Source organism: Cygnus atratus, chromosome 13 (assembly GCF_013377495.2).
Source record: "Cygnus atratus isolate AKBS03 ecotype Queensland, Australia chromosome 13, CAtr_DNAZoo_HiC_assembly, whole genome shotgun sequence".
NCBI classification, from domain to species: Eukaryota; Metazoa; Chordata; class Aves; order Anseriformes; family Anatidae; genus Cygnus; species Cygnus atratus.
In genome coordinates this window covers 12,759,687-12,785,647 of record NC_066374.1, presented here as the reverse complement: position 1 = coordinate 12,785,647, position 25,961 = coordinate 12,759,687, and the positions used below count along the sequence as shown (strand labels likewise).

Genomic DNA, 25,961 nt, shown 5'->3' with positions numbered 1-25,961 from the left:
GCATCTCTGCGCACCTCCGCAGCTCTTAGTTCCTTGCAAACGAGTATCACAAATCCTCACTGAAACCGGTAGCCCTCCTTTTGGGCACTGATTTCTGCTCACAGCTCTGTCTGCAGACAAGGCCTCATGTCCTGTGTTGTTTTCTTGGTAACAAAAACATTTTGTTTTCAGAACCCCCCAACCGGAGTCAAATAAACTCTGTTTTGAAGGGGGAAAAAAAAAGTCAAAGCTTGACACCAAGCTGGGGCGCCTGCTATCAATGACATGCAAAATTTCAGTTAGAATAGCAAAGTCCTTTTCTAGCTGAAGTAGACCCTATAAGCATTATTTACAAAAACGGTAGCTGTTTTATCTTCTCCATTCCTGCAGTGTGGAAGCAACTTCCCAGATTTATTCCAAATTTGGTAGAAATTTAGTGTTTTCCCAACACAAGGTACTCGTGCCAAGTTTCGACCAGGAAGAATTTCTAGGATTAACATGTAAGCCCTTGAAGGCTGTAGCTTAGAATAGAGCAGCTGCCTGGCCGCTGGCAGCACGCGGCTCTGAGTGGGTCAGCATCCCTGCAGAAGCTGTGGAGGTGGGATGCTGCAGACGTGCTCTGAGCCTGAACGCTGGGCTCTTGTTTGGTTCCAGGTGGTGGGAAGGGCTGCGGAGGGACCTGATCCTATGGAGCCGGACAGACGCCACCTTCTTTGTGAGCTCCTCGGTGCACACGGGTTGGGGAGGGGAAGGCCGTAAACAGATCACAGAAACAGCTTGGTTTGGGAAAATAAATTCAAGGTGGTGTCTGACGTCACCTTGAGGCAACGCGGTTGCTTTTGCTGGTCCTCCTGTCTGCAAGCAAGGTGAGCAGGGTCAGTCAGGGAAGCAGGAAGGGCAACCCAGGCCAACCTCATTCCAAAGGAGTCTCCTTCTCCTCCTGGTTTAACGCAGTTATTTACCTTTTAGTAGCGCTGTCTTATCTGGGCACCAGCGAGCTGCGTGGTGCCATTTTACCCTCACTTCAAGCAGATGTAAGAAAGTGTCTGGCGATGAGGATTCATGTACTCAGGGCCTGTGAGCAATTAGCTCGCTGCTAGGGATCTGGTGCTGTTGGATTGCAGAGAAGCCAAAACAAGAGTGTTAAAAAGCCTCCTCTTTTCCAGTTTGGTTGTCAGGAGACACTTAGCACCTCCTCTAGGAGCAAGGCACAATCAGAAGCCTGCCTTTGCAGAGCGAGAAGGTTGCGCGTGTTTTTTTTCCTGTCCCAGCAGGTTTAGCCCATCACTCCTTGCGTTTAATTATTTGCCTCTAAATAACAGTGGTGAGCCAGGAGTTTTGTTTAACTGTGCTTGATCCCCTCAGAGCAGATAAGAGGAGTCTGTCTCCAGTCTGACACTCCGTTGTACAGCCCCTTCCACGCTGCAGACCAGCTCTGCAGCCCTCTTCTCCGCGAAGTCCTTGTCCCTGCCAGGAAAGGGGCGGCAGAAAGCACGCCTAAAGCTTGCAGCTCCAGCAGCCTGCCTCTCCTGGTGTGCTGAGAGGGTTAAAACCCATCCTCTCCGGTGTGTCACGGCACTGGCTTTGTGCAGTGATTCCACCTGTACTTTTGTACTGGCAGAGACAGGCCTTAAAAATCCCCAGGGGAGCATCCTCAGTTCAGGCAGGGGACATCGCAGAGAGGTTTCCACGAGCCTGAGGAGCCCTGTGTCCGGTGACATGTAACGGGGTACGGACGTGGATCTGGTTATGGGGTTATGGTTATGCTGTGTGTGATCCTGCCAACAGGCAGGGACAGGAGATCACCTCGTTTGCCCTTTTGTTTTTTCGAACGCACACTTAATTATACTGAGGCTGAGAACTCGGTGTCCAGCCCTCGGAGAGAACGCCCGGGACACAGGCTGGGTAACGGATGGTCCTATTCCTTTGCTGTCTGCAGTCACAATTCTTAGTTATCCGTCATGTAACAGCTCTGCGTCCCTCAGGTCTGGCCCTGTTCTGTTAGGCTCTGAATAGCCACAAGGAATTAATGCCCCCTGCTCTTCCCTCCTCCTCCCCCCCCCAAAAAAGGCACAAAACCCCAAACCACACAAACGTTTTTGCATAAAAGTTACTTATAAAACTTGTGCATGAGTTGTACAAAATGTCTCTATTCTGTGTGCCCCTTTCGAGGAGGAAAAACATAGAGAAAGGGAAAAAAAAACACGTTATTTTTAAAGAATTATTTATTCTTAATGTTAAAATTTGTCACTAGTTTTGTGTGCTTAGTGGACTATTGGCATTTATTTTTTATTTATTTTATTTTTAAAATTTTTGTTTTATTTATTTGAAGATTCATATGACTACTTGCAAACACTATTAAAGCAAGGTACTGTGTTTACAGATGGTTTTTGAAAGTGATTCTTTCAGTTTATTTCAGGTAATTTGTGTCATTCGTGATACTCTGCTTTTTTGGGAGCCACAGGTTTCACTTGTACTTTTGTTTATTTAGGGGGGAAAAGTAATCAGTGACGCAGAGTACTGTGGCTTTTAATGAATGAAAGCACAAAGGGGAAATTGTTTTAGTTATTTTTCCTGTTACTGCTAATCTTCAGTATCTCAGGCTACATGTATGCTGAAGATCAGAGGTACTTTTTACAGAGAAGTTGTCTGACGCTTTACCCAAAGCAGCTGGGGAAGTAAGTGGTAGAGACAGTTTTGTTTCTCGCTGTCTGGTTGTCAGGGCCAATTAAGTGGCCTGGGGTTGGAAGGGAGGGGAAAAAAAGAATCACAAGAAAATGGGGAATTTTTGACGTTGCTTCTGGAACTGTTGTTGCTGGCTTCTCAGAATAACGGTGTTTGTGTTTTCTTTTTTATTTTTACAACAATTATGTTAACGTCAGGAAGCTTCACTTTTGGATTTAGCTTGATAGCGTTCAGTTAGTGTTACAGAAGCAGAAGTCATGTTGCCCTTTTCTTCACCTAAGTATTGCATTGCTACAGGAAAATCACAAAAGTAGCACAGTAGGTACCAAAATGCCTCTGCCCGGATGATTGTGTTGTTACAGTAACCCAAACAATCCTTAATTAAATTTCTCTGGCTGCCATGAGTGTTACCTGCACTGAGATGCTGTTTCATTATGTTTTTCAGGGCCGGTGTACCCGAGAGAACTGCAAATATCTCCACCCTCCCCCACACTTAAAAACGCAACTCGAAATAAATGGACGCAACAACCTGATCCAGCAAAAGACAGCCGCAGCCATGTTTGCTCAGCAAATGCAGTTCATGCTACCGGGCGCGCAGCTACAGCCAATTGTAAGTTACAGCAGTGGATTGGGTTCACGCTGCTCCAGATTTGTTTCCTGTTTGCTTCTGGAGGCCTCAGCCCTGTGCTTGAGCTCAAACAGGCAGATCTTCCTTCTGCACCGACTCCGGCAGCATCCGGGTGGGTGCTGAATACTGCCCGAGGGCATCCAAGTGTGGGACTGAAGAGCTACAGCAAGTCTGGCCTTCGGGTTGGTCTCATCCGGTCTCTGTTGTCACACGCTGTAAGCAGAGGGCTCTGTGATGCTGCCTCTGCATATTCTTGCAAGGTGTGGCGCTCCTTTCCTCTGATAACTATGTGCCTGTGAGATTCAGGGCATCAAGTGGAAGCATCTTAGCGCTAGCTGGATTTTTGACCAGTTAATTCATGTACATCGCAGAAATTGAGTGTCTTGATTCCAATGTGTCATGTTTTGGATATCTGTTTTGCACTGGGATGAGGATGCTGGAATTCTTCTCTTCTGTGGCAAGAAGCCAGCTGAGTCCCTTGGACCAGGTACATTGCACTCGAGGGCTAAAAACAGGGAAGGTGAATCCCACCCAGACTGTAAGGTATTTATGTCTGGGAGTGAGATGAATTTCATTGCAGTTGCCCCTACTGCACGGTTTTTCACAGTAACGCTGCTTTATACCTACAGCAGGAAAGTTTTACTTCCCTTCAGGTAGGGAGGGAAGCCTGTGGGAGATAGGTGTTTGCAGAGCAGGTGGTTTGATGAAGCCTTCATTAGCTGTCCCTGCTGTGGACTATCAGTTAAAGCAGGTTTTCAGGCTGGAGAACCCTGTTAATGCCAGGGAGAGAATGGCTTGTGCCTGCTGGCTGGTGTATCTGGGAAGAGGCAACAGTCGCCTGGTGAGTTTGAGTCTGTCACTGCGTATATCTTTAAGAAAACGTCAGAGGTCTTGAAGTAGCTCTTCAGTGCTGACATAAATAAGCTGCACATTTTTAACCCTGAGCCTAATTAGGAATTTTCCATTTAAAGTCATGGCTGGATGTCTTTCCTGGGGCGGTGTGCACTTGATGTGCAGTTGCTGGGTGAGGCTCCTTGGGCTGTGCCACACAGGAGGTCTGACTAGATCCCTAGGACAAACTCTTCTAGCCTGAAGACATACGAGTCTGTAATCCAGCCTGCACTTGGCCTCGTGGCGTCCCATCTACAGCGCCTGGCTTCTCTGCACAGATGGGGCTTCAGACTCGGCATCCATCACCCCACTTTTGACAAGTTTGGGTATCACTGGTTTATCTTTATAAGACGTTGAGGGAGTGTTTTTCCTGCTTGGAGGCTGTTGTGCTGTTTGCTATAAGAGTTTGTGGTGATGCTGTGCTTCACTGTGCCACTGGACTGAGGCATTTCTGCAGTTTGGCACGTTCTTTCTTTCTTGTGAAGGCTATTCCATGATCATCCTGCATGTGCTAGCAGCTTTATCTTCACCCTGCCATGTAAGATAGGGGAATGCTGTTAATTCTTCCAATTTCAAAGGTGGGAAAGTAAAGCAGAAAAGAAAATGGGCCACAAGAAGTCATTAGTTGCTCTGGATCTTAAACTCAAATCTGCTGCAATCTTTGCACCTCTTTTTGTGGAGTTTGCTTTTCACCGAAGTGCATGTACATGAGAAGGAAATCCTGGATTCCCACAAAATGGTAGCACTGGTTTCCTAGCCCTGTGTCGAAAGCAAACCTTTCCCATTTGGGGTTTTCCTCTGTGGGGAATTCACAGTGGATGCTCTTTGGCTGGCTGTTCAAAATATCTTTGGGATTTCCTCTTTGGAAAGTTCCCATCTTCCCACTTTGCAATCTTGCAGGTCCAGTTCACTTCTACCACAATTTCTCTGCTGCCTTTTAAATTGCCTCTGAGACTGAATCTGTTGCTTTGTCTAGTTAGTGCTCTCATTTCAGAGGTAACCTTATCTGATGAGAAAGGTCCCTGCTTTCTAAATTGTGCCATGAGGGAGACATGGGCAAAGAAGAAAAATAAAAATTTGTTCTGCGACAACTGTTCATTTCCTGCTTTCCCACACTTTGCTCAGAGTAAACGAGCTCTTGTTGTAATTCCTGCTGCCCAACTTGTTCCACACCAGTTTCAGGACAAACAAGAGACTGCTCTTTCACCTGCCTTTGATTTTCCAAAGATGCTGCCAGTGGAAGCAGGCTTTGAGAACTTTTTTTTCTCTCTTTCTAAATGAGAAGGGTGGGGCCTCCTTCTGGCTACACATGAAATTCTTCAAAGCAAAAAGCATTATATCAGATGCAGCAGCAGAACAGATCCCATGTGATCAGAAAGCTGATCAACGGTATGCCTGCTTAATTGGGATGCTTGCCAGAGACGAGATTTGAAGCAGTATATTTAATAGCTCCGAACAATAGCTGAATGCCTAGACGTTTTAAAGTGCATTTTCACCAGAAAAGCTACTGTGTAAAAACAGTACTTAATTTAGCAGCTTTGCATCGCAATTCCTGAAATGGCATTGGATGTGTCTGTGTATGAGCTTGCATCTGAACATTCACCATCAGATCTTCTTGCACCACTGCTGATTAGCAAGAGCTAATCTTCCCGTTGAGCCACCAGTCAGGACCCTCATGATGCCTGTTTAATGAAGCCACTGCTTGGAGAACTGTGTCCCAGGTGGGTTGCCTGCTGCACACAGCTCACGGAAGCCTACTAGGTGCGAATTAATGGTTGCTAGCGTGAGCCTATTTCTCTGAAGTCTCTGGTTGCTCTCTGATGTTGCTGTTAACCATCCATGCAAAGCTGAGAATCACATGAATGTTTGATGCCCATGATGCAGTTTTAAACAGAAGGCTTCATGCAGCACTTAAAAACAAGTCAGGCAAGGACACAGAGGAGAGTGTTTACTCTGTATGTTACACTCCTCTTAGAGGAACCGTGGGGAGATCACACAGGTGCCAAGTAGGAAGGCTTTGTAGTAAAATTTCAACTTTTAGAAGTCCGAATTCACCTTAACTGCTGGCTTTGGCTGAACTGTGTTGGAAGCTCTCTGGGATGGTTTTGCCTACGTCTCTGTTGAAGACCAAGTAGAAGTCAGCTTGAAAGGTGGATAGAGCTGGGTTCTGGCATTGACACGGAGAGCCGTTTCAGTCAATGCTCAGATGCGGTTACTTCGGGACGTGTGTGTGGAAGTAAGGACACCAAAAGGTGGTGCGCTCTGGGCCTGATCCACACCCTGTTCATTCTGTTTTATCCCTTTGCAGCGGTATGAGGCAGACTTCTGGAGCTGGCCATGGAGGTGCTTCAGCACTGACTCCTGAACTGACCCAGCGGTGCCTGGTTGTGGCTTGCGAAGTGCTGCCCTGTTAGTGCTGTCTGAACAGATGGCTGCATAGAGCACTGCAGTGTTGGTACAGCTGCCTCTGCTGCCTTGCAGCTGCTTCTACTGCTGCCCTGGGAAGTTGTTTCCCCTCTCTGCACTCTTTGCTTTCAAGCCCTACATTTTTTCTTCTTGTCACGCTCTTTGTAGACTGAACTGTCTCTCCAGGTGTCTTGACGTCACTCCGTCACATGCACCCCCAATGACAACCTGATCCAGGCTTTAGCCCAGCCCTGTGTCTCTCTCCTGGTGCAGCAGGTCTCTGCCACTGCCCTGTGGTACTGATCGAGGGGATAAAGCACAGGGTGACCAACTTCCTTGGCCAGTAGCATGGAGTAAGTGCAGCAGATTTGAACTGGTATTTTGGGCACATGCTTGCTCCGTGCAGCAAAAATCTGGTCCTCTGGACCTGTAGTCAAAAGCATAGTAAGAATGGATAAGCACAAGTGCCTTCGCCTGCCTGGGAGCTGGTATCTGCCAGCAGCCGGTGTCATGGGGCATTTACACCGGACTTTTATGCAACAGCAGCCCAGTCTTTGAGCTAGGAGTGCGTCTTTGTGGTCTGACTGGGGAAAGAAGCATCTGTGGTAACAGGCAGCTGGACACTTTGTCCAGCTGGGTTCACTCCAGCATGCTCAGCCTTCATGCTAAAGCGATTGTCTTGCAGCAAGTCTCATGCAGTTGCATTGCATGGGAACACAAGTGTTTGCTTTTTCTAAACAGTACCACTTGTGTCTTCAATATCAGGGTCTTCAGCCTTGTCAGTACAAGATCCTTATCTTTTATATTTCTATCACCAGACTGTAATAAAAGCTGCCTTTTTTTTTTTTTTTAACTGGGTCTCTCATTTTCAGGCTTTCCCTTTTTAGGGGCTGAGGTAACTCAGAATCAACACTTCCCGCCTGAGGCAGCGCTTGTGCTGTGCTCAACAAAACACCAACCGCTCCACTGCCTTCCTCTTCACACCCACTCGGTGTTTCTGCTGTAGCTTTAGCACAATTTCTGTTAGGCAAATTGAATGCAACTTCTAGTTTGTTAACAAAATCAGCTGTTCCAGGTCATATGTCATTCCGGTGACACACGCTCCTCCCTTGGACAGTCCCTTCTCAGTGCTCACACCTTCAGCCAAACACCTCCAGTGCTCTGCATCTGGGAGGAGCTCAGAGCTGGGCAGTCAAACGGTTGCCGTGGACAGAGCCGCCTGAGTCTTTGGCAGGTGTTCGTCTGCGAGATAGTCTCTCAACACCCACTTCAGCTGTTTTCATTCTTGCAAGCATTTTAATACTTAGTAAACGGGTCTTGTGAGCTGCTACTGGTTTGAACCCCTCTCCTACTACACGGTAACCTGTTTCCCTCTGCTCAGGAGTTACTGGTAGTGTTTGCATATGCTAAGCTTAATAAAAGGCAGTCTGCGAGGAAACCTGTCCCTGTATTTGCTGAACTTGCAAGAGCTCTAAGGGGGACAACAAGGGAAAGTGGTGATGTTTTCCATTAGGCTGTTTTACCCCAGAGCATACCAGTACTTGTGCAGATAGCAGGCTCCTAAGTCTGACATACGTGAAGTCTTCAGGGAAGAGTCGTTTCAGTTTCTTCAGACACACCTGGTGGAGTTGATCCCTAATTCTACTGCAGCCGGGCTGCCTGCTCCCAGGGGCTTCCCTCTGTCCTCAGTCGGCATGGGGACCTGCGGGCTGCATGCCCTGGTGTCCTGCAGCTCTGAAGGTGATCATCTGTGCCCCCAGTCATTAAAAGGAGCCTATTACGCAGGTCTGTCATTGAACCTTCTTAATACTGTCCAAGCTGGCTGTTGCCTGTGTCGTAGCAACCTGTGTCAGACCTCACGCTGCTCAGGCAGCAGGCAGAGCTGATGGCCGTGCTGATGCCTGGCAGCTCGAGGTGGTGTTGGGACTGTCCCATGGTGTCTCCAGTGTCAGCGACTTCACCCAGCCCACCGGGCGCTTCCCTTGCATGTGTTTGTCACAGCCTGTACCGCCACGGGTGCTCCAGGTGCTCGCCTCAAGTTACAGTGGCAGTCATTTGGAATTTCTGATAATCTTCAAGGCAAGCTAAAGCATTTCACCATTCCCGCAGAGACGGTGCTTTCAGCCTGCTATTCAAAAGCTTCATCATGATGCTTCATTAGTGTTGTTCCTTCATCAGTGATTTGGAGTTGCATTGTTGGGTTTTGCACTGAAACCACCTTGGCAGCCCTCTATCAGGGGCTCACAGTGTGTGTGCCTGTCCACTGATTGTAGGACTTTTTTTTTATAGCGTGCAGTCAAAATATTGATCTGTCAGGCAAGTCTTCTGCCCAGATGCAGTCACAAGAGATGGATGGGAGGTATGTTAAGGGGAAGAGTGCTGTTTGGAGTAGAAATTACAGTTGGGTTCTGGCTGCAAGGAGGAAATTTGCTTCTATTCCCTCGGGACAGGCCTGGCACAGGGGACCTGCACAGACGTAAAGGGAAGAAAGATTTGGCTGGCAGCATCTTTATTACTGGTACTGATGCATAAGCCAGACTGGATTTCCCAATCCAAGACAGGCAGCCGGGGCTGGCAGTGAGCACAGCCCATCTTTTCCCCTCATCAGCCACAATAAATACACAGCTCCCTGATGCCAGCTTACAAAGGAGCAGTTTTCAGTGCATTTAGCACACATCAGACTTAGACACCCAGTGTTTTTAGGTTTAATGCATTGAGCGAGGTCTGTTCATTCTCTGGCTGTGCATCTGGATTTTAATACAGCCTTCCCCCAGCTAGGCTTTGCCTCTGCTCTCCTGGGTTTCCTGGAAGGAGGAGCCCTGGGTTGGCTTCAGGCTCTTGTTTAAATATGGGGTTTTCCGGGAAGATCTGCTGACAGGTGTGGCCTGAGGAGGGCTGGGGAGCTGCATCAGCGTCCAGCAGGGCAGGAGGGGAACGTGAGGGTCTCCCGGCGACAGTGCCCGCACGGCTCCTGAGTTTCAGTCCCCTGCGCCTCGGGCAGGGTGTGGAGCAGAGCTGTAGCTTTCAGTCAGCAGCATCAGGTGCACGGTTCGGGCAGGCAGAATAAACAGCTATAAAACCTTGGGAATGCTGGAGCAGACGCCAGGCAGGGCATGGAAACGGGTGAATAACTAGTAGCAGGAATAAAATAAAAACCATCCTGATCCTTCGTGCACCCCTCTGCAGGCCCCAGAACCGGGAATAAATAAATAGCACTCCTTAATTGCTCTTCACGGACGTTTCTTTCACTTGCTTCACACCAGGTTCAGGTCCATTAGCTTGTGTTTTGTGTTGCTTGCTCCCAGTGAAGAAAGGAGATGCCCATGAGAGTACGGTCTCGTAGATGGGGACTGTGTTTCAGGGAGCAAGACCTGCCTCCCAGCTGTAGTGGTTTTTGTGGAGAGGCTGCAATATAATCTCTTTGGGAACATTTCAAACATCCTCCTACATGTTTCTGGTGAGTTCATCCACTGTGAGGCATTGCAAGCCCCCAGCCTTACTCCCTGGCTCCACAAACGCCCCAGCATCTTCCCCTTGAGCAGTGGGAGAAGTGCTTCTCCCTGCATCCACGCTGCTCTCTCAGGATACCTGGGTTTCCTGCTGTATTAGGTGCTGGAAAAACATGAAGTAGATTTGCCCACGTTTGTGAAAGCCACATGTACTGCAAGGTTCAAGCTACTATGGATGCCTAAAATAAGTGCTGACAAAGTGTGTCAGGCTCTAGCATAATCCTGTGCAGACTGGCCAGGCTGAAGAAGCGCCTTAAAATAGAATTAACAGCGTGCATTGTGACAGAAGTACAGCAAATGCCGTTGTAATTACTAGTGCTCGTAGGAAAGAAAGTAGTCCAATGGATACTGCCTTCTCACTAAAGTGTTCAGGGAGTCACGGTGTTTGAAGATCCTTAAAGAGCTTTTCTAGCAGCAAAAGGTGTAATATGTCTGGGAGCCAGTGAGAAGTGAAAGAGAGAAGAAAATGATTTAATGAAGGGCTGTGGACTGGAGGATCTCTGGGTTTAATAGTTAGTCTCCCATCAGCTGAAGCAGGGCTTGGATCAGGCTCAAAAGAAGGAACATTGGAGATCCCTCTTAGAGCATTATTTGGTTCGCTACACTTAAAACACCAAGGCCCCCTGTTTCAGGAGGCTGTGTCTTGTCATTGTGGAGGAGAAAGTGGGATGTATGCTGGAGGTGACCTTTCCTATCAGCACGGGGGCTGTTGCTATCACTCTGACCCGAAGAAGAGGCCATCATTAAGCTAAAGATAGGTTAGGTCAGCTTAGCTGGTGTTACTGTGGGTTACTTTATTCCAGACCACAGCAAGCAATGTGTTTTCTAGTATGTCAAAGTACTGGGATGAGTGTGCTTTCAGGAAACAAACTGTTCACATACATTTTCTTTTAGAAACCCATAGGACTGGACATACAAATACAAAGGCAAGGAAGGGGTGATGCGAGTGGCCAAAGACACGCCTAAGGCCATTTTGTAAGCACACTTGTGTTTATCACTAAGCAGAGGCTCTAGCTACTGAGGACAGTGTCACGTATGCCAGCAAATGTGATCAGGCTTTAACTGTAAGCCAGAGTTTCCCGTGGAACAGGTGACAGAAGGAAAAATTAAAATAGTTGCAAGTCACAGGCTGTTTCCCCTGGGCTTTGTTGAGCCACTGTTAGGAGAGTAGAAATGCTTCCTTGCAGGCTCTTGCCATCTGGGTGGTCGGGGGTTACTTTACATCAACTGGAATTGGGTCCATTCCCAAACGCACCTCAGATCTGGCGCTTGAAAGTTTCACAAACTCCCTGACTATAGGGACTATTCACAGACTTAAACTTCAATACCTGCTTAGGAGTTTGGTATGATCTTGCCTACCTAGGAGAATGGAAATTCTTCGAACAGACTGGAATTGCTGGAGAAGTTCAGGCAAGGGAAGCTGGTCTGGCCGCCTGCGCTCTCCTCTGCTCTTCTTGCAGGGCTGCCTAGGGCACTTAAGGATTCAGGAACAGTCAAGGTCTTTATGGCCTGATGTTCTGTCTCCTCATGGGAACATCGCTTCTCGCAGCAAAGGTGGGGTCCTGAACTTGTTAATGGCCCACCTGAACGAGCCATCTCACCTGGCACGCTCTGACCACGTCGCTTCCAAGCCAGCTACCCGTCTGCTCTTGCAAATCTATGAGGTCTGGCATGTTGTGTCACTAATGATGTTGGTGTCCTCTGGTAGCCATTCCCATGGAGTGCAGGCGCGGGATGTTCCTGTAAAATGGCTTTTGCCTGGAGGGTGTTGACAGTCTGAAACCTATCAATGTGCAGAATGGTAGACCTTGAAGGGTACCAGAGCAGAGATGCCTCATGACTCTAAATGGTCCAGTTTGTCTACGTGAGCCAGACTGTCCATGGTGACACGAAACTCAGTGCAGGTTTATAGTAAATTCAACCATGTAACTAATTGGGTTACCTGCTTCTAGGTCCTGAAGCTTCAGTTTACCTTGAGGTCCCTGTACAGCGCTGTGTAGACATACAGAAGCTGAGATATTTATTTGGAAATGAGAAGTCTGTTTTATTTGGGCCTGCCCTAATTGCTGGCATGAAATCCTTAATTGTGTCATTAGACTATAAAGATCATCAATATGCTTTGATCTGACAAATAAAGATGCCTTGTGTTCAGCATGAGTCACGAACTTGTGAGTCAGGAGAAACGGATAGATCACAAGTAAATGGCGATAAATGAATAGATTGAAGAGCACAGCATTTTGATGTTGCTAATCGAATTGTTTAAAAGGATTGAAGCGCTTCAAGGCTTTGACTGGATAATCCAAGACAGAGCTCTTTAACTAACATTTTGTTTTTCCTTTTTCTATACACAGACGACGTTTCCTGTGACTCCATCGCTTGCAACAAGCCCCACGATGGCTTTTAGTCCCTACCTGAGTCATGTCTCTCCTGGGATGGGCTTAGTTCCTGCAGAGCTTTTACCAAATACTCCTGTCCTGGTTTCTGGAAATCCTACTGTTACAGTACCAGGAGGCTCTGCTGGGCAGAAACTGATGCGTACGGATAAACTGGAGGTATTTGGATGTCTGATTTGATACTGCTAAAGGGAGTGAACAGGGCATGTGGGTCTAACTGTTGCACTCTGCTAGAGTGACCTCATGCAGTGCAGCGCAAAGATAAACTTAGACCTCTCCTAAAACCGGGCTGCTGCACTCTGCTTGGGCAGACTTATTTGGGGACTGATCCCAAAATCTTATGAAGTTACTGGAAAATTGGGAGTGCTCCCTCTTCTGATTTCAGTAGGCATTAGAGCAGGCATGGGATTGTTGTTTTCTGTGTGTTATCTGCCACGCTTACAAAAAAAAAAAAAGGCAAGTAGATAGTCTGCCCTTTAACTGAGTTGAGTGGGAGATGTTTTGGAATGAGAACAAGAGGGTGGAAGTAACAGACACTTCCCTTGTCTTGAGACAAGCTTACTAAGTTTTTACAGAAAATATCAAGCATTATGCTGTTGGGATTGCTGAGTACGGGGCATTGGAAAGACATTTCCCCTGGCAAGCTTGCCCTGACAGTTGGCTGGGCATGCTGGGACTTAGTGTTGGAGGAGTTGTGTATGTCTTTCAGACCCTGAGCAGAGGCTCTGTGGGAAATAAGGGCTGAGGACTTCAATGCAGAGGCTCCCGCAGGTGTAAATTATAACACAGGAAGGTAGTGGAAAAGGGTGTCATTTCAAAACGTATTGTTTTGTGTTATGTGCTTTGTATCGCATTGCTGATTGCTTCCTTTCTCACGTGACGTCTCACCTTTCCCTGCACAGCGTACTGGTATGTGATTTATGCCACTAGCTATAGGCCTTCTTTCATACCTTCAGACAAGGAAGCCTTGAAGATCCATTTTGTGAAACCTTTTTCTCTACCTTTGCTGCTTCAGTGCTCATAACTTATGGGGAGCTGCACGATCTTTTTAAGGCTAGCAGTTTTGGCAACTCCTTATGAACACGCTGCAGTGCAATCAAATGCACTGTCATGTAACCCCAAGGTCAGAGTTTTATTATTGAGGGCAGTGAGACTATTTACATGGAAGAGGTTCTTCGTATTTAAGAATAAGTACCTATTGCAAATACTACAGCTTGCAACATTTAGAATTAGAAGTCCTACCCAGGAGTATGCTCCATAAATATACATACATATATATATATATATATATATGTAAAATCCACCTGAGACACAAATGGCAGAGTTATTAAAATCTTTATTAAAAGCTTTAGAGGCTGGGGAGGAATACTGAGCTCCTCGAGTTTTGGCAAAACACCATTGACTTTCCAGGTTCAGGATTCAGGTCGCTTTCCATTTTGTACAAATTCTGTATTTCACTTACATTTGGTAGTTGGCATTGGTAACAATGAGTTTTCCTCATACTGTGAACCAGTTATGAGTAGCACCAGTTGCCCCTGTGACTGTCTAAGTGGTACCCAAGAGCATGGATTTAGAATATACCCATAATTTAATTCAGCCAATGAACTGATATTCTGTGTTGAAAATTCTAAATGAAGAGTAACGTGATGTCCTTCTCAACACTGTGACTTTCTTTTAAGGTTTGTCGAGAGTTTCAGCGTGGAAATTGCACACGTGGTGAGAATGATTGCCGTTATGCTCACCCTATAGATATTGCAATGATAGACACAAATGAAAATACTGTTACAGTTTGCATGGATTACATCAAAGGTCGATGCTCTAGGGAGAAATGCAAGTACTTTCATCCCCCTGCACACCTGCAAGCCAAAATCAAGGCAGCTCAACACCAGGTGAACCAGACAGCTGCAGCTGCAATGGTAAGTAGAGCTCTTATCAAGCTATATTTCTATTGCTGAGAGGTTTCATTTGTGTTATATGTGTCATTTGCAGAAGAGTATTTTGTAAATTGCTGAATAGAGAGCTGAGAGCATGTGCAGCGTGAATCCCATCTTTCCATCCTTTGTATGTGCTTGCTGTAGCATGAAGCACTGAGTGAGGCAGTGCCATCTCGCCAGTTAGGGACGCAGTGTTGAACCCTGTGATTTTCTGACAAGACATCATGAGGTGACGTGCATCAGGCCTGAAAGCAAGTTCAGCAGTACACGAAGCAAACACCTTCCTGCTAAGACGCAGGTGTCAGGTTAGCTTCCTCTGTACACAATGAAAGGAAAAAATGTTCATGTTATAATAAACCCTTTGCAGGGGAATCTTGGCCTGTCGAAGTCAGTAGCAAAATTTCCACTTACTTCAAAGCAGACAACATATCAATTGTTCCAGCCTAGCAAACAGAGGAGGCTTGTGCCTATTACTTTTGCCAAGGCTTAGTGAAATGGCAAGTCTCATATCAAGGATGACTTCCTGATCTGTTTGATACTTAGAACCTGGTAAGGATGGTCCCACCTACATTTTAATTTGAGTTGTGACTTCTAATACCTAGAATTATAAAAAGTCAAAGAAAACTTACCAGTGTGGATCAAATTCCTAGGTGTAGTGAATGTTTGCCATTCTGTTGACTTCCATTTAACGACACCTTCGTTCTAGCTGGAAACTTGTCTTCTAACAGCGCAACAGAAAAATCTAGTTGCACTGTTGAAATTGTCCAGAGTGGGGACAGTATTGCTGTTATGAATTTTTCTTGTGCCCTCCTGGCAAAAAGGGCCAACAGCATCCTGGGCTGCACTAGGAAGAATAATGTCTGCAGATCAAGGGAGGTGATCCTTCTCGTCTCATTCCTGGTGAGGCCATAACTGGAAGGCTGTAGCCAGTGCTGGGCTCCCCAGTGCAAGAGAGACATGGACATCCTGGAGTGAGTCCAGCAAAGGATTCACTCAGATCAGTAGATGAGTAGTTCAGATGATGAAGAACTTGGAGCATCTGACACACCGGGAAAGGCTGAGAGAGCTACAACTGTTGGAGAGAGGGATGGGAGAGGGTAAAGAAGACAGAGGCTTACTCTTCTCTGCAGTGCTCAGTGAAAGGACAAGAGGCAGTGGGTGCAAACTGAAATACAGGAAGTTCCATGTGAATGTAGGAAAAAAACTTCTTTACTGTGAGGGTTGCCAAACACCAGAACAGGTTGTTCCATCCTTGGAGATACTCAAAACCTGCCTGGATGCAGTCCTTAGCAAGGTACTTCAGCTGACATTGCTTTGAGCAGTAGGTTGGGCCCTTCCAGACTCATCAGTTTTGTGATTACGTGAATAACTAACATTAAAAAGGTTCTTGCCTCCTTTTTGATTTAGAAGTAAGGATACTAAAATTTTTCTAAATACCTTTTTTTAAGACAGTGAGAAGGTTGCTTATCATTCATGGTGAAACATAGTACAAAAAAGGGGAGGATTCACAAATGTTTTTCTGTTAACATCAACATTACCTGGAATGTAATTTGAAGAACCAATTTATAATGCAGTATTTATCTCTCCTGAACAGTTTATTTGTTATATCTCTTATTGTTTTTATTATTATTGAAACAGCAGCCAAGGTCTGTTGAAAAAGACCCTTCTGAAATTAAACTCTTGTGTTTTTTACAATTGATGCTTTACTTTTTCACTAATTGTCTAGGACACTGCTACTTAACTGAAGCCAATGCATGTTTTATTCATGCTGTTGGCTTCTCTTAAAAATGTAATTAACCTTATTTGTATGCTGTTAACTAGAACCTTTAAAATATTTATTGATGGCTTGTTGCATCACCCTTGCCACCAAAACAGCTTACATTATTCATTGACTTCTCAAGGTTTGATGCACTTACTGTACCTGTTGAGGAATCAGACTTTATTAAAGCGAAGACTGGTGCCCAGTCTTCTTGGATCAAAAATCACATGCCAGACAAATGGGTGTAATAAGCCCTTCTAAAATAGATTTGGAATGATTTCAAATCTAGATTCAGAAGACATGTCTGAGGGACACAATCCTGCAGTTACTTGTCACACGCGAGTAGTAGCTCTACTCTCTGCAACTTGGCTCAGGTCTGTGCAGCACAGCCAGGTGAATTGGGTCAGGCTCACTCCCTGGTGCAGGATCACACTTAAGCAGTGCCTGAACCTTCCTTCTTTACCAGTGGTCCTTTTCCTGCCACGAGCCCTCCTGCTGACCTCCGCATGTAGCTGCAGAATTAGGGCTGGAGCCCAGTGCGAGTCCACGTGCAGGCGCTAATCCCCAAGCACTCCTCACCCGCTGTGCCAGCTGCAGTGAAAATGCTCTAGGGCACACGCCCATGATGTTATTTCTTTAGTTTTTGAATTTTACTGAGGCAAAAGAGCTGACTAGCCACTGGGCCAGGTAATTACTCAGCCATCCCATGTTGTGCATGCCTCGTCTTTTTAATATATTGTATAATGCATTCATTTTTATTTTTTTCTCTTCACCTCCCCCAAAATATGGCTCTCTTGACACACCTCTGCTTGCTGTTTTTTGTTACTGTGCTTGACCCCCCTCCCTGGCCCATTGCCATCATGTGCTCGCTGCCTGCTAATTAAGACTCAGCCAGCTGTCAGATCACTGAAGCGACCGCTCGAGGCAACCTTTGACCTGGTACTTGGACCTTTCACCTTCTCGCTTTGCACGTAACCATCTGCATGAAAGCCTTCCTCGCTTGGTCTGTTGTGTTAGTGCCTGGGGAGACTGCCCATCCGGGTCAGAAATGTTGCAGTGTCCTTTCAGACATGCCGATCCTGCACCCACCCACCACCCATTAACCACGTGAGCTTTTCCTCCCAAAGCCCAGATGTGTTTTGGGGGCACGGAATAATCGTGGGGGCCTTTGTGGTGGCAGGCAGCTCAGGGTTTTGAGCTATTTTTTTCCAAACTGCAGCAGCAGAGTTGTGAAACGCGGTGTGTTGGTGAGGATTTAACTCGGTAGGTCTGCACTGTGCTGGATATGCCAGAGGGCTGGGTGGTGCAGGATGGATCCTGTTCCTGCCACTGAAGACAGAGAGGCTTTTTGTGGTATGCTCAACGACACGGCCTTGCCCGGCAGTGTCTGCTGGTACTGCCCTTGGCAGGGTGTTCTGTTCAATGGGCACAGACCAAATTTAGGACTTCTCCAATCCTGGCTGTTCCCGGTGTTGAGAGAAGCAGAGAGAGAGCTAAGCAGCATCACAGAGATTTGTGCTGGGAGCTGAAGGAGGTGTAAGGCAGGACTTTGATGGTGCGTTGGGTAAGCTGGGGAGGCCATGGCTACTGCAGCTGGCTCTGGCTCTGGTTCCTCCCCCCGTATCAGCAAGAGCCCTGGCTCTGGGTGCCCGTTTGTTTCTGCCTCAGGCATGGGATCTGCTTTGCAGCCTTCTGCCTGCAAATTGCCTTCATGTAAGCTAATTCCGATAATTTTCTAAGCCCCAGATACGTTTACCCATCTTTGTGATCCTCATAGTAAGGCAAAAGCCATCCTCCCAGCCTGCTGTCAGTCCTGGCTCTGTACAAGACAATTCCTTCTCAGTCACCCCAACGTGAGGGATTTAATGCATCCTAAAAAAAATCTAGTCCCAGAGCTGTAGGGGGAAAGGGAAGAGTGGACACAGAGGAGTTCTGAAACCTCCAAGCCGCTGTTGCTCGCCGTTCCCAGCACTGGGAAGCACAGCTGATCTGCTCCCCTTCCCCTCTGGCTGGCAGATTCCTTGTACGAGCAGGGGCTCCCCCACCTTTCTCCCTGCCTGTGTCTGGTTGTTCCTCACCCCCAGTCTGAGCAGGTCGCCTTCCCAGGGGTCTCAGTGGGATGAATGTTCCCTCCAATGCCAGTGAATATTAGCTCAGGCAGGGAGGCTGTTTTTCCCAGAACGGGAATGTTAGCGTGTTTCTTTAAGCTCTGTTTGGGGAAAATTTAAATGAAAAGAGGTTGTGTTGAGTTTGGCCAGAGGCAAAGCCCCTTTGGCAACTTTGCAAGACTTGTGTTGTTTTTGTTGGTGGTTGTGGTGGTTTTTGTGTGTGTGAGGCGTGTTTTTATGTGTGTTTTTTTTTTTTTTTTTTCTTTTTGATAGTCAGCAGGCTTCCCTGTTGTAGCTTTAGACAGCAGCACGAGGAAATCTAGTTAGGGGCCAGCTTCCGCCAGCAGGCTGGAATTACACTGTGGCTGACACAACAGCCTCTCGGTGCTCACTGCTGGCACAGGCACAGCCCCAAAGCCAGCTTAGACGGTGACCTCCGTGGTGCCCCGCTGCCCTTGCCGAGAGCCACCTCGCTTAGGAGACAGTCCGGCTGAGAATGGGAAAGCCCTGTAACTCCCCTACCCTCCTGACCTTCCCCGCTGAACAAAACCTGATCAGATAAGGGACTTTTAATAGTCTTCCTGCCTTGGAACATCTGAACGTTTTCAGCTATAATGTTGGAATATGTCACCTCCTCTGAACCCTTTGTGAAGGCTGCACCAGAGAATGATTTACAGTGCCGATAAGAACACACGCAGTCTTCAGAGGAAACTGCTCAGATTGGTTCCCCTGCTTGCCAGGGAATGGGTGCAACCTCTGCCCTCTTTCAGATCGTTCTATCTGTTGTGACTTGGACTGAAGCAGCAAGTCAGATACGGAGCCAGCCCCTCTAAGCTAAGTGCAAAGGAGTGAAAGTGTGATCTGCTCCCAGGAGATACGGATCTGAGGGGAACTTTTGAGGCGCAATTAAATTGTTTGTTGCAAAGATTTAATCCAGTTCCTGTCTTGCAAAAAAATAACAAGAGAGAGTTATTAACCTGCACGTGGGAAATCTTGATTTAGGCATGCATTGCATTTTTGTCTGTCATTCCGGCTGATTTATTTCTGTGCCGTGCAGAGAAGTGACAAATCTTTTTGTTCAGATACTCATATTCCAGCAGGAATGTGGCTTTCCCAGCCCCAAAATGGGAGACTGCCTGGCATTTTTGTAGTGGGAATTGTTCACTAGGATCAGTTCGGGCTATCAAATGGATACTGAACAGGGGAAGAAAAATTAACCCCTTCGTTAGTGCAAATGGCCTGATGATGTTACAAAAGTTGCATACCTGTGTGCACGTGGAGACAGTAAGAATCAGAAAAGGTTGCTGTCAGCTATCAAAGGTTACTGCTACATCTGTGGTGACTGAGGCTTGTCCAGAGGGCAGTGACAAGCAGCATTGTGTACCAGACAGCAGGGCAAATTGCAGAGCCGTCACTTGTCCACTCTCAGTAGCTGCAGTGGTGACTAACTCAAGAGTTAGATAGGTTGGCAAGAAGAGGGGATCTGCGGGGCGTGCTCCGGTACGGATGCTTCCCCCAGCGGCTGGCGTGGGAGCAGGACGCCCAGAAGGCTGTCAGAACAGGAGCAGGCCAAGATGGGCTCTGACTCTCGTGCCCACGGAGCTCAAATGGCAGAGCTGGCCTCTGGGCTGCACGGCGTGAAGCCGGTGTGCTTGCTTCTTTAGAAGACTGTAGAAATGTTACATTTATTTGGGCTTCTCCGCCCCAGCTGCTGTGTAGGCATTTCCCAAAGGTGCTGTTCAGGCAACAGAAGTGGAATTGCTGTAGCTGCATTCTCTCCCATGCGCCCAAGGGGCTGAAGCTGGGTAGGAGGAAGCACAGTGTTAGAGAGACAGTAGGGCAGGCTGTTGTGCCTTGACACCCCTGTGGCTTGTTCATGTTTATACGCCACCTCTGACTCCAGTGCTGGGCTCAGGAATTGTCCCACGTGTAAAGAGACAGCACTTCACAGTGAGGTCTCAAAGCCTTCGGCCATTCTGCTTTTGGCACTGACAGTAGGGATAATGAACTTTTTGGGGTGGGGACAGCCTTTGGCCAAGAAGCAAGGAGTCAAAAGTCCATTACGTGCTTGGCACAGTTGCTTTGCTATAATTAGTAATTTCTTTTTTCTGAAGCAGATTTTGGAGAAAGCATGTTTTGCAATCAGGCGCAGTAAGGAATATGGATTTAAGCAGCACGTTCTTCAGTTACTGTAAATCTGTAAAGCGCCTCTGATGTCGGTGGAGTTACTACAGTCTCTACAAGCTGCAGATCTGTTTTGTGCCTGAAGGAACACTCATGGAACCATCATTAAATAGACATGATGTATATAAAGACAGATTTAGTGTAGATACCAGTGGGGGCTCCCCTAAAAATGGAAACACTTAGATCTTTACCTAGAAGATCTCATCCTGAAATATAGATCTTAAGCAAGAGACTTTGGGTTCTGTCTGAGAATGCTGGCTCATGTTTGACTGCTGTCTCTTGATACTAGCCAGAAGAAATCTAGAAAGATATCATTAAGTCGTAATGCTGGCACTGGATATCTGCTAGCATTAGCAGAGGATGTGTGCATGTCTGAGGGCAGTTTTGCAAATGCAATGTCTTCTACTTATTTATTTTTTTAATATTAAAGCTACCCAAAAGCCACCATGTGAATAGCAATAGGTTGGAGTAATGTTTCGCCTGGAAGTATCTTGCTTAACGTTTCTCAGATGAGCAGTCTCCTGTAGCAAATTAAAGTGAAAGCTGTTTCTAGATGGTGACAAACCGTTGCAAGCTTTTGGTTATATTCTGTTGTGTGTTGGTCTTCAAGATACTTTAGAATATCTCTTTCCTTGTGTCCTTTCTTACAAGTGCTATGTGTTTGTAGCCTTAACTCTTCATTAGCTAAACCTCCTCTAATACCCACCCTTCACTGTCATTTACTCAAACAAAAAAAAAAAAGGAGTGATAACCCTATGGTTCAGCCATTGCTTTGCTACATGATATAAAACACAACTAGGCAGAAAGGACCTGATTCTGCATGACTTCCACATGCGTAAATCTCATTGACGTCAATGGGAGTGTTACGTGCAAAAGGACTGCAGGGCATAATTAAGAAGGACCCTTTTCTATCACAATGTGGAAAAAAATGTGGTTTTTTGCTTGGGTACAATGGAAAGCTGTAAATCATTAGACACGTTTCTGTCTCCTAAGAACCTGACATACTGCTTTGCTGTTGAGACATGCTTTTTGAATGATGAGTACCTTACTGAGAAGAGTTCCTGAGTTGGGTTAATGCTTTTTACCAAGTCTGATCATGAAACAGGTTTGACGGGCTGGAAGAAGCACTGTGGTGTGATAGAACAAAAAGAAAGGATTTGCCTGATAGCAAGACCCACCCAAATCTTGTTCGAACAGCAGATTTGTCAATGGCTTTTTCCACTGTTAATAATGAGCAAGCGGTATTTAACTGTTGGAGGCCTTCTTCTAGTGCTGCGCTACTAGAAATTGGGAGCAAGTCCAAATCTGCTGTTTGTGAGCTGTGCAGCTGTTGCAGGCAGCAGAGAATCAGGCCTATTCTTGGCTATGTTGCTCAGCCTCGCTAATAACAAGTGGAAATGCATTTTACTATGAATGTGACATTATATGTGTAATTGGCAACAGCTTTCACTTTACCACCTGAACACACGAGTCATCTGCATCCAAGAGTGCACACTCCCACAGATGTACACATCCATGCAGGCAGGTATTGGAGTAAGCAGAGAGAGGCAAGCATCCCTAATTTTTCCATGGCACTTATTACTTATGCTAATCTTTTTGTTTTTAAATAGTCATCTACTGTGTTTCTCTTAGCTGGTACGTTTTTTAAATGCTTGTTGCCTGCAATTGTGCTTTGTGGTATCCTGTCCAGATGATCACCTCTTCCCCTCTTCCCCCTCATGCTTTTTTTCCAAGTCGGTCCTACTGAAAATCTTCCTTAGTGTTTCCTCATCCTGGACTCTTCCCCTGTCTCCTGGTGCATTTACTAACTGCTTACCTAGTGACGCTGTGGTTACACCTACCACTTTTACTGTGATTTAGCTGCTCTTCTGTTTCCTGTCTGCAAAGTTGATACAGTTGCAGGTGATTTGCAGCCAAGACCCCCTATTATTTATTGCATGCTCTGTCTGCTTTTGGGTCGCTTTTATATTCCACTTGTCTTTAATGACTCCCTCATCCACAGGCCCTGCCGCCTGGTGCACTTCAACCTTTACCAAAGAGGCCAGCACTTGAAAAAAACAATGGTGCCACCACAGTCTTTAACCCAAGCGTTTTCCACTACCAACAGGCTCTAGCCAACATGCAGTTGCAACAGCCTACGTTCATCCCTACAGGTAAGTGTTTCCTTGCTTTCCCCATCGTCATTGCTTTCTTTTTATGGCCTAGACATTGAGCTAATAAGCAGATTTGTAAGAGTCCTTCGCAAAGGAGTATTAGTGTATAAAGTTTCATGTTAAAAATCAGTGGGAAGTTAATGTATGTTTGACTTTTTTCCTTCACCTAATACAATTTAGAGCTTTTCACTTGTAAAGATCCCCTCTTAGCCTTTTCTTTTTTTTTTTTTTTTTTTAAGCAGTCAAACTAAGAAAAATGTCTGCATGTTTCTGAATTCACACTTCCTGTTTCTCCTCCTTATGGTTCAACTAGTTAATCCCAAATTAATTCTTTGACTCTTGTGTAGCTATATTATGGACTCATGTTAAAATGTTTGGCGGACCTCTATGTAGAGCTGTCCGCTCACTTCAAGCTGCAGGTATCTTTCTAACCTTCTATCTCAGTGACCTACATATTCCAGCAGCTGTGGGGTTTATGGAGGGAATGGCTCATCTTTAGTAAATACAAATTCCATAATCCTCTTTAAAGTCATATATTTTCCTCTTGCTTGTCTTTTGACCAGTATGATAACCTAAGATTTTTAAAAGCAATTTAACTCCCAGCTTTTATTGTACCTTTAAGGTCTCAGAGTAAAATTGAAAGATGCAGTTCAGTAATTCATACAGAAGCTGAAATATTGACGTGGCAGATGTGACAGCTGACGGGCCAATTAACCTTTTCGCTGCAGCCAAATTAAAACCGAAACCTGCTTAGAGTAGTAAGTTCTGAAAGTGGCTGAAAAAGGAAATATTCCAGAGTCGATAGCTCGTTTTTAGTATCATTATTTTCATCGCAGAGCATCATATGAAAATGACTGCCTGAAGTTTTTAATGTCTAATGCTGTATTCATATGCCAAATTTTATATTTACAAAAACATACAAAACCTTTCTCTGGGCTGGCCATGCAGTGAACATGCAGTGGACCTGGACCTTGGCCTTGCCATTCCCTGAGGTCAGGGGAAAAGCTTTAAGAGAGACCCCAGTATCGAGACCAAACTGCATTTTAGGTGTGAGCGTGGATCCAGAGAGCTGAGACCTAAACATTGGATTCATGTGGCCTGTATGTTATGAGCGTACTTGGAAATATTCAGAATTCAGTAGACGCCAGAATGTTTTTCCAGGGCAATGGGGTCTTGTATGAAGAGATGGAGGGAGGGACTAAGCCGGAGCCTTGCGCTCTGCAAAGTGCTCTTGGAGTGGATTGGCTCTACCAACCTTACCACAGCTTTTTCAGATGCCAACTAAAATACAACTTCAGAAAACACTGACACTTTCTAGAAAGCGAAATCTATGAGCTGGCTACGTGCTTCCTTCCCTTGAGGTCGCGGTCTCCAAAGCTGACATAAAGACCTACATTTCTGATGCAAGCACTATAAATTAGCTTTTACCCAGAACTCTTGTAGTGCTGTTGTGCCCTGTCTCTTGGGAATAGAATTACACACAGGCAGATGTGTAACAAGTCTATTTACTGGCATCTGCTCTCATCTGAGGATATTAACACTGGTCAGAGGAGTGAATTTCCAGTCACAGAACCTCTGATGAATTTACACATCCACATTTTCCCTTCCTGATGCATCGGGCTGCAAATCTGGTCTAAGCCTTTGCAGCACTCTTGAAAGCAAAGCAGAGAGGTGGCATGTAACAACTCACATGGCTGGGAGTGGAAGTGAGTGGTTGTTTTTGTTAATTTCACCTCTTCAGTTATTGAGAGATCAGCATCATGGTTTCCCATGGAGCCAGGAGGAGTCAGAGTAGTGAATATTGAAAGTGGTGTCAGAACTGCAACTGTTTCAAATCTAAAAGCAACTGCCTCTTTCAACTTAAACTAGAGACTTTGAATCCCAATCCCTGCTTTCAGGAGTAAATTGTTTTTAGAAAATTGGTTTTAACATGAGCGTGTTTTTTCTATAAAGCAAACTTGTCTGTTGACATCATCAGAAAAAAATCAACACACTTGATAGCAAAAAAACAAAAACCACCAAACAGCCCTGATTTGTCGGATAGATCAAATCATCTAATACCAGGGTTGGAGAAGAAATACTTTTTCTACTACCCAAGAATTCAAGAATTAATTTGGTTTGCTATGTTCTCTTAAAACTGAGTTTAAACTATCTGTGTATCAATATGCAGACTCTGTTTTGCATGTGCTTAAATATTGAATGCTGCAAAGAGAATACCTGCTTTTTAGTTAAAGTGATTTCTAACACTGAAGCTTCACTAATGAAATATCCCTTTTGTTCATCTTTCCACGCTTCAATGCATGGTGTGCAGGGTCAGTTCTGTGCATGACACCCACTGCAAGCGTTGGTAGGTTTTTCTACACAAACTTCTCAACTTTTCCTAATCTGAAAGAGACAGCAAATTAGTATGCATCAGTGAGAATCTGGGTGGCTGAGTGGTGTGATTGTCTATCCGCTGTCTTCTTTGAGGCTTAAATGGTTGTATCCCTTTTAATTTCTGTGCAGTGCAGTGTTTCGTGTGACTAATATGAGAATCCAAGGCGATGCATTCCCACCCCTATTTAGTTCTGCTGCAGAGACAAAAATCTGTCAACCTAAATGTCTTTATAACCCATTTAAGTCATCCAACAAAAGAAATATCAATGAGCGGTTACTGATGGTTTATTATTTTTGCATCAGGTGTATTAGCATTCAGATTTTTGGTTGTCCTTCTGAGGACATTTTAAGAGACTGTTTTAGTAAAGGCTTTAAGAAGGAATGCATCCAAGGTCAGCCCCTTTACCAGAGCAGGGTGCTGCTTGTACAGCGAGTGAAGAAGAGCTTAAACTGTGGACCAGCTGAAGATTCATCTCTTTAGTAAATTGTCAGCTGTGCAGGTACAAGTTGCTGTGAGGAGGTACCAGGGATGCAGTGAGGCTGAGAACACGCTCTCTGCTGCTAACATACAGTCTCAGGATCCGGCATATGCCAGGAACCTGTGTGGGTCTTTGAGGGACCCTCCCCTCTCTCTACGGCTGCTGGGTACAGCAGGATGGGTGAGAGCTGAGATTTCATCCTCCAGCCAAGGTTATGCAAGACTGCAACCATCCAGGGGCGCACCTGCTTCAGCCAGAGTGAGAAAGAGGGGCGCAGGAGCTTTGGGGAGAGAAGAGAGCAGGGCCTCCAGGGAACCATTTGGGGTAGCCTGAAAGCCAGCAGCTTTGGCAGAAATGGCTGAGCACTCTGCTCTTGAACCTCCCCCGTCCCTCCAGGCTGCTTTATCCACCTGAGGGTGATCCTGCGTGGCAGGAGGCCCTGTGGGCACAGGGTTATCCCGCTGCTGAACCCTGTGA

At 46.0% G+C, this 25,961-nt stretch overlaps 1 protein-coding gene across 16 annotated transcripts in view; it reads left to right on the top strand.

Moving 5' to 3' along the window:
* Positions 1-25,961, top strand: part of MBNL3 (muscleblind like splicing regulator 3) — a 100,783-nt gene that overhangs the window by 60,991 nt on the left and 13,831 nt on the right. For 13 of the 16 annotated variants that reach the window (XR_004777808.2, XR_004777805.2, XR_007708830.1 and 10 more), the window contains 4 exons: positions 3,110-3,274; positions 12,450-12,650; positions 14,171-14,407; positions 22,479-22,629. Coding sequence is in view for 10 of the 16 variants with exons in the window: in XM_035541139.2 (XP_035397032.1) it covers positions 3,110-3,274; positions 12,450-12,650; positions 14,171-14,407; positions 22,479-22,629 (754 nt within the window). In the remaining 6 variants the exon portion in view is untranslated. The remainder of the gene's footprint in view (positions 1-3,109; positions 3,275-12,449; positions 12,651-14,170; positions 14,408-22,478; positions 22,630-25,961) is intronic. The other 3 variants (XR_004777811.2, XR_004777810.2, XM_035541142.2) reach the window with 1 other exon arrangement.